Raw genomic sequence first — 8,648 nt, forward strand, 5'->3', positions numbered from 1 at the left:
ACATACCATCTTTTATATTTGCTCAAAATATTTTAGATTACAAACTTTTAAAATTTTTAATTAAATGTTTCTGTTGGATTTGTCAAATACATGCTAACATCGCCATTAAATTGATATGTCAGCATGTTTATGGATATTACACTTTATTCCTAATCAAATATGCACACTTGAATTTATTTTCTATTTGAGTGCAAGCACTTTGTTTTTTTTTTTTCTATTTGAGTGTATTTTTAAAAATCTATCAATTGAATAATTGTAATCTTAAAAGTTAGCAAATATCAACTTCAAATTCTTACTTCGGCCAAGTTATATAAAATTATAAATTAAGATGATAAAATAGCAATAAAAATTAAACAAAAATAAGAATAGAGAGAGGTAAGAAAATAAATTTGGACCATGACTGGGTAAGAAAATGAAAAATAAAAAAGAAAGAAAACTAATGCAGTTCTTTATGAAACTTCGGTATGCGAGTATAAATGGGATCAAAGATTGTATACACGCACATAAATGAAAGAATTTGATATAAAAAATTTGTATTTAGAACATAACCAAGAAATCTTACCACCAAATATTTGTTTAGTTCGTGAAAAAATGAAAAAAACAAAAAAGGAGTCAGGCTAATAAATTAGGACAATTCACCTATTTATTTTTATTTACTTTTAATTTGAAGAATTTATTATCACTATTTTTGTATGTTTTAATATTTTGTTTACCTTGATTAAACATGATCTATATAAAAATGTGAAGTTTAGAAGCATCCAGTTAAAAAAAGTAAAAGTGCAAACACTCGAACATAAAAAATTTAAAGTAGTTCCACTCGAATAGAAATAAAAAATACACTCAATGTTCATGTATACTTGGTGTGTAATGTCAACGCCAATTCAATGACCACATCATCGTGCATTTAATGAAATCTAATATTACAAAAATAAACAAATATGAAAATTCACACTCAAATAGAAAAAATAAAAGTTAGTGCACTCAAATAAAAAAGTTCACGCATCAAAAATATCATGAGCTCCGCACTAATTAGTCTGCATCCAACAAACTAGCTGCTGTAGGAAAATGAAAGACAACACAAAAGAGCCCAAAGCAAGCACATGTGCGCTTAAACTCAGTGTGCAGGTGAGTAATATTTGAACAATTATAACCTTCAAAAACTTAGTATCACCAAAATCTCAGCAAGAAAGTAAAGGTGTATTAATGATTGCCTGCACAGATTTTTATTTGCGAACATCCCATGTCAAAAGGGTGTCGTACAGGTGAACAAATCCAAACAAGAAATACAGATAACTTTTCCTTCATGGCGCATTGATAGAAATTGGTCCAGAGGTAACCTGGAAAACTTGGATGTTATTAGGTGTGGCACCTTTCAGAGGGCATCAAAGTCCACAGGCTCACGCAGGAACCTCTCCATCTGCTTCGCCCTAGTTCTTATGGACATGTCAAACAACTTCTGCTCAAACTCTATCATAATCCCCCCAAGAATACTAGGATCAATCTGGCACAAAATAAGACAGAATAAATTTCACTGTGGCACAGTATCAAACTAACTAATTTGGGTAATAATGCTCACCTTTTGTTCAACCTCGACGGTCTTCCCCTGACCAATAATATCCTGCAGTGTTTCCTTCAATTCCTTTTCCTCTTGCGGGGGTAGGGGCTGGCATAAGAGTGTAACAGTAAATTCTAAATATCAAGAGGTAAAACACTCTAAACTCAACGAGCACTTTACATAGCAAGGATCAACTAGGCTGTTAGGTCAAAAGAAAATATGAAATTGAGCAGCGCATTATTCAAGGTATGGAATCAAGCATGTGAACGTAGCCAAAAATTATTACAAAATCCAAATTACATCATAATTTCTTTGCCCGTGGAGATGCCTGACCTGGTGTACAAAACACCAATTGATTGGTAGATAAAGAAACATTAAGATAATTTTATTTTTCTAGAGAAATAAAATGGCGGTGCAATGATTAATTAATGCCAAAAGCTATATGAAGTGAAAGCATCAATTGATTATATAAATTTCTAGTACTTCAAACATTAAATGCGCATGTACAGCTAATGAAAAAACAAAGTCACACTACTTCAACGGAAAAGGAAAGATTAAAGACAACTAAAGAAAACAAAAGGCAAACTCACTGATCTCCATGTTGCATTTCAATAAAATCCTAACTAGCTAGCAACTTGAAGGGGCCTGAGAATATGACCTATTGTAGACTGGAAAAGACATGGATGGACCTCTCATGTTGCATTTCAATAAAATCCTAACTAGCTAACAACTTGAGGGGAGCTGAGAATATGGAGGAAAATTTTACGGTGCTTGGGGAGTAACTAGTAGCATCCTAATAGTTACTCTCTAGGACCCACTTTGAAGAAAGACACAAACACAAAGAAGAGATAATGTAAAATTCATAACCCACCAAAAATAATAAGAATATCTTCACCTAGGATTTCTCTCTCCTACTTATATCTCTCCATTTCTTTAAAGTGGATCCAGAGGGTAACTAACAAGATCTCGCTAGTTACTTCTTAAGCACCATAAAATTACTCGAATATAGCCTACTGTAGACTGGAAAAGACATGGATGGCATGGAATAAGCACCATATCAAACTTAAGCAATAATTGTGTCCCCTTAAAGATTTTTTTTAATATTATTTTTACAAAAGCAGAGCTCTTTCGAGGCTTAATCTTGCTTCTCTTTATCGACTGCATTACATACTTTTCAATGAGCAAGAAATCCACTAAGAATAACCAAGTGAGTGTAACCCAAAATAATATTGAAAAGAACCATGTACAAGGAGGGGAATCCTTAAAATCTATAACAGAAGAATATCAGAAAGTGTGTTTCATGTACCCTAAAAAGGAAAAACAAAATGGAAGGAAAAAGACAAAAATCAAAAAAAAAAAAAAAACAAAGACAGGCCAGGTGCGATAGAATAAACATACAAGTTGCAAACAGGCCAAGTGCCAAAGGCTAACCATACAAGTTATATAATGGTCATCATTATTTTGCACTTCCAACAACAATATTTACCACTGAACAGCCAAACTTACCATGATAGTTGTGACAATAGCTTTTATTATCCCCTTGTCTGCCATGGTCAGCTGCTTGAATTTATTTACAATGCTTTCCAAGTAACTTAACCTCCCATTCTCAGCCACTATAACTGGTAAAAAGGCAATAAAGAAACTTTCAGAATGATGATGCAGTGAAATGCAAGAATAGTTACTATCAATTGCCAAGAGATCAACAAGAAGCTATACTAATAAATTACAATGAAATGTTGTATAATAATAAATTTCTTCAACAAAGGATTTCATCGAAAGAAGATTGACATAGATTCATTTTGGTATAACCATGTCAACATGGTACAAAGAAATGCCACTTTATCATTATATGTATATCAAATATAAAGCACAACATTGGTACAAGTTCAAGCCTGATATAAGTGAAGTTCAGTACAAGGTATTGCAATACAGATGGATCCAAATGACTATGTATCCCTTAGGACACAAGGTCAAAAGGCCTGCAGCTACAGTTCCAACCCAATGCAGGACAGCCTATTAAGATAACAAATTGCAAGAGGGCCTTTAGCTTCTGGTGTCAATGTGTTAGTTCTATCACATCATAGTATAAATAAGCTACTAGACTAGCCAACAACACATAGAACATCAAGATCACATCCCCTCAGGAAACTGCAATCCACCTATGAAATATCATGATGGAGCATACTGTCTCCTATTACCGTGAAAGAGGACAATCTTGTAAGTCCTCAAGATCCAGCAGATGCTTAAAAGTTCATCATTTATCTACCAAGCCATATTACCATGATGTCAAGGAGGAAATGATAATAACAAAACCAAAGGCAATCAGACTAGTTTAGCCAAAGTAAGAATGCATAAAACAATAAGAATAACAATTAGCCATAGATCATAAAGGTTTGAACTTCGAGCTTTACAATAGGTAATAGCCTTTGTCTGTTTCTTAAAATTCCCAGAAGCAGATATAGGGTTTGGGGAAGCATTTCAATCCTAAGTGTGTGGGAAAACCAAGAGATTTATAAGCTAAGCTAAGCCAGATGTCCAGATTTAATTACTAGAAAAAAAATCACTTTAACAAAGATATACAGAAGTGTTAAACAAAGATATAAAGAAGTGCTAGGGAAATTTCTATAAATTCATAGCATTGAGCACAAATCAACAAAAGCTAAATTTATGCTGGCCCAATGAAAGACAGTAATACATTAATCTACATGTTGCTTGAATATTTACCACAAGAACTTAAAATTCACTATGGTCAGAGAGATTCGGTTCTCATGCTTCAAATACCAATTACAAGAGAAGCTTATCTTACCCAAGAAATTCTTCGTGATTTCCGAAAATTTTGCTGTAGCACAAATTTCATTAATGGCTTTGACTCTAGTATCAGCTCGCACTGACAAGTCCTTCAAGAACTGAGAAAATTTTGGGCTTTTCTTTGAAGCCGCAATGAGGTCAAGAATTTCAGACTCAACCTGATCCAGCACCTTAGACCTTTTGGCCGCTACGAACAAAGCAGAGGCATAGTTTCCAGTTCCCCCGTATAAAGTGATAGGCAACTAATACCATAAAAACCACCAAATCAGGATTAAAACAAATATATGCAGCTAATTTCTGATTTTGCATGACTGTCTCTGCACTTCAATATATGTTTAGCTTTGACCTCTATTTCCTAGATTTATAGACTTCCCAAAATTCCCATGCATTAACAGAATGAGGAATAGATGCTGATTTACATTTATTACTCAGAAGCCCTGGAAATCTAGTCAGCTCAGGTTTCAAAACATCATTTACTAGATTTCTATATTACTGTGACCGATTTCTTGTGATACCATGGGAACATGAATTCAGAAAAAGGAAAAAAAAAAGTTTCATAAAAAAAATCTTTTTTTTCTAAGCAAACAGTGTCACAGAACAATTTTCAAACACTGCCCAGTAAGTTGCAGTAACAAAAGTAAAAAATCCTCCTTTTATTTACATGGCAATCAACATAAGGTTCAAAAAATCACATGAAATATGTGTAGCATGAGAGAAACCAAAGTCTAAAATGCCAATGAGATCAACTACCTTGATTTTCTCCTCCTTCTGCGCAGTTGAAGTGCTGAGATTTTTTGAGGGCTGCAACAACAAAATGGCCCAACAAATTTAGATGCCTCATTGCATCGAGTAAATTAATCATTACTAGGTATAGAGTGATCAAAAATTTCGAGAACAACGCCTGTCGGAAGCCGATAATGCTTCGTTTCGTTTCCGAGAAAATGAGATATTAATTGAAAAGAAATAAAATTAGGCATCGAACTCCAAAAACAAATCAAAATAACGCTCCGTTTGGTTTCTACGAAAAAATTTCTGTATTTGAATTGGATAATTTTGTTACCTGAGATGCGGTGAAAGCAGGGGTCAAGACGGAGCGTTGAATAGCCGATCGTTGAGTAGATAGAGAATCAGATCTCAAAATCCTGTTGAGAAGAGGGAGGCCTGATCTGATACGAGCAGAAGCCATTGCGAGCAAGATACTGAACGGAGGGAAGAAATGTTGTTGTTAGAGGAGATGAAATCTTTTAGGGTTTGGTGACTGGTTGTGAGTTGTGACTGACGGGGTAATTTTTGATGCCCTTCTGCACCTGTGCGTCACTCAAGGGTGCCTTCCTCTTTTGTGATGCTCAGGTTAGATTGTGACACGCGTACGTGGAGTTGAACCTCTCTGTTTGGCTACGGCGTAGTATGTTGTCTGCTCATGAATTAGGAATACCTGCTGATGATAATGTTATTCAAAAAACCTTGTGAGGGGTGGTTATATTAGAAAGCCGACAGCGGAGGAAACTGTTAAGGGCCTGTTTGGTAGCTAAGCCAATTGCGTGGTTGGCCACGGTACTACTAAACGAAACCTAAAGAGATTAGTTATAGGACTTGATCCGGTTGGATTTAATAGATTAATTTGATAATATATTAATTCATTATTTAATTTAGGGTTGGATCAATGTAAAACCTGATTTTAAAAGATATATATATAATGATTGACTGCACCAACACAGTCTTGCTTTCCTGTGTTAAGAATATAGATTTTATAAAAGATTATATTTATTTTTGTTTTTTATAAGTATCTTTTTAAAATAAAATTTTTTTTTTGTTTTAAATTAAATTTTTGTTATTGTTTTTAAATTATTTTGATATGATGATATCAAAAATAAATTTTAAAAATAAAAAAATTTATTTTTAATATATTTTTAAACAGGTAATATTTTAAAAAATAACACTGTTATAATATAAAGAAATAAATATCCATCCACGGAAAAGGTAGTTTCCATCGAGCTTTCAATTCCTTTTTTCCAAAATATTAGGCTTCTAACTTACGTCGTCTTCTTCTTTTCTCGTTTAATGAATATTTCCTTTGCTTAAATGAAAAATAGATTTACGGTCATGCTCTTAGGAAATATACATATATATATATATATATATATGCATAGAAGGATTTTTATATTTTTTAAAACAGTAAAAAGGTAGATTACCCTTGTAATTCCCAAAAAAACAAATGCTATTATGAGGATGAGGATGTTTTAGTCCTTTTCAACTAGTTTTATTATTATTTTTAGATTTTGTCATGGATGTCCTGATAATTTTAAATTTTAAAATATTATTAAAAATATTATTAATACGTATATTTATACTATTTAAGTGGTTGATGAAGGATTTTGTGGTGGTCAAAATCCTACTTTCATTGTGACTTTGGGAGAAGCGCTTCATCCTCTTTTCAACTATGTTACGTGTGCTTATAGAGGAGATCTGGTTGGGCTATGGTGGAAGTTTTTTGAAGTTTGGATTTTTTTAATTTTATCCTTGATATTTTATTTAATTTGATTTTTTATTTGATTTGGTTCTTCTACTCTTAATTGCTTTATTTTTGTGCTTTATACTTTTTTTATTTATTTTTTATTCTCATTCTTTTTTATTAGTATTCTTATCATTTTCTTGATTTTTTTTTTTCGATTTTATCCTTGAATATTTAATTTTATTTTGGTTTTTTATCCGATTATAGTCCTCATTCTTTTAATATTTTTTTTTATCATTTTCTTAGTTTTTTTTATTAATTTAGCCCCTGATTATTTTATTTCATTTTTTATATCATGTTTGGTATGTATTGGTTGGGTTTTAAATTGTTTTATGGTTTGATATTTTACTTTGTTATTTTTTCATGGTTACCTTTTAACAAGGCAATATTTATTTGAAAATTAATTTTTTTTTTAATTCATCATTTGATATTTGGCTATTGAGTCCTTGGCTTTATTGTTTTTTGCACTTTTTTTTTGTTTTGTTGTCATGATTTCATATCCTGAATAATAGGTTAATAAAATTAACCACGATTACCTCAAAAAAATTTCTCTCATTTTTTTTTATGAGATTGATTTTTTTTTAACTGGCATTAAATTATTAGCCGTTGAGCTAAGTGATTTTTTTCACTTTTTTTTTCAATAGGTTTATCCTGGGTGTGGGTTAATCAAGCTAACCCAAGTTGACTTGCATTTTCTTACTCAATGTTTTTTTTTATTTAATTTCGGTCTTTTTTGCTAGGTTTTTCTTTTGGAAATATAATTTTTTTTTATCGCGATTTCATATCACATGTGGCGGATTAGTCGAGCTAATTTGGGTTGACTCGGATTGTTTCCCCTCAATTATTTTATGATTTTTTTTTAATTACATAATTTTTCATTAAATTATTTGCCCTTGAGCTTTGTCATTTTTTCACTTTTCTTACTGTTTGGTTATTATGAAAGCGGGTTGGTAAAGTTAACCTTGATTGGCTTAAGGTTTTTTGACCTTTTTTATTATTGTTTTTTTATGAAGTCTTTGTTTTGAAAATTTTTTTTAATCCCAATCTCACATCGTAGGTTGTTAGTTCATCAAGTTATTTTGAGCTGACTCGAGTTTTTTCTTCAGCGTTGTATTTCTTGAAATTTTTTTCATCTTTGACATTAGGTTATTAGACTTTAAAATTTATAATTTCTTTTTATTTTTTTCTGTGGATTCTTTCATTCTCATATCCCAGATCATGTTTTAGTTAAAATTAACTCAGGTTATCTTAAATTATCTTTGCTTGAATATTTTTTATTAGCACTGAAAAAAATTTAACTCAGATAACGAAGTACACCTATAAGCATAATTTAAAGATACATATTGAGAACCAAGCTAACTTGAAAGTTGACCCACAATTGAGCGAATAAACTTGAAGATGGACACGAACCTAAACTATGATTATTTTAAATTCCTGAAACAACATTGTAACTTGAGGTTTTTTTAATGAAAAAACAAAAAATGTCAATGAAGAAAAACCTACTTAAACTAATTTTCAGGTTAATGAATTTATGAGTTGAGACGTGTGTTTTGAGGTAAATATACCAAAATTGTCATTTTGAGGTCATGTACGTCAGTGGCCACTGCATTGGAAATTTCCTTTAATAAAGCCCTTTCAATATATGCATCAGGTTTGTGTGTATATATATATATACACACACACACCCTTTCAATATATTCAACCTTCATTTTTAAAACATAAGATAATTGATGTTATTTAAAATAGAGCTCACTTATTTTATTTAAAAAATAA

The 8,648-nt window shown here is 31.6% G+C and overlaps 1 protein-coding gene across 1 annotated transcript; it reads right to left on the bottom strand.

Annotated features, from left to right (window-relative positions):
* Positions 1-1,178: 1,178 nt before the first annotated feature.
* Positions 1,179-5,689, bottom strand: LOC133680322 (ATP synthase subunit O, mitochondrial). Its single transcript, XM_062103184.1, has 6 exons — positions 5,424-5,689; positions 5,114-5,164; positions 4,362-4,605; positions 3,062-3,174; positions 1,577-1,663; positions 1,179-1,501 (listed from the first exon to the last, which is right to left on the bottom strand). The coding sequence occupies exons 1-6, from the start codon at positions 5,547-5,549 to the stop codon at positions 1,373-1,375; spliced, it is 750 nt and encodes a 249-aa protein (XP_061959168.1). The 5' UTR covers positions 5,550-5,689; the 3' UTR covers positions 1,179-1,372.
* Positions 5,690-8,648: the final 2,959 nt, after the last annotated feature.

Source organism: Populus nigra, chromosome 19 (genome assembly GCF_951802175.1).
Source record: "Populus nigra chromosome 19, ddPopNigr1.1, whole genome shotgun sequence".
NCBI classification, from domain to species: Eukaryota; Viridiplantae; Streptophyta; class Magnoliopsida; order Malpighiales; family Salicaceae; genus Populus; species Populus nigra.

Excerpts from the sequence above, each read along its gene's own strand:
- LOC133680322 (XM_062103184.1), bottom strand. The coding sequence starts at position 5,549 with ATGGCTTCTGCTCGTATCAGATCAGGCCTCCCTCTTCTCAACAGGATT. Across the intron at positions 1,664-3,061 it reads CTATTGTCACAACTATCATG|CCCCTACCCCCGCAAGAGGA; the intron begins GTAAGTTTGGCT and ends CTCTTATGCCAG. Across the intron at positions 1,502-1,576 it reads CCGTCGAGGTTGAACAAAAG|ATTGATCCTAGTATTCTTGG; the intron begins GTGAGCATTATT and ends ATTTTGTGCCAG.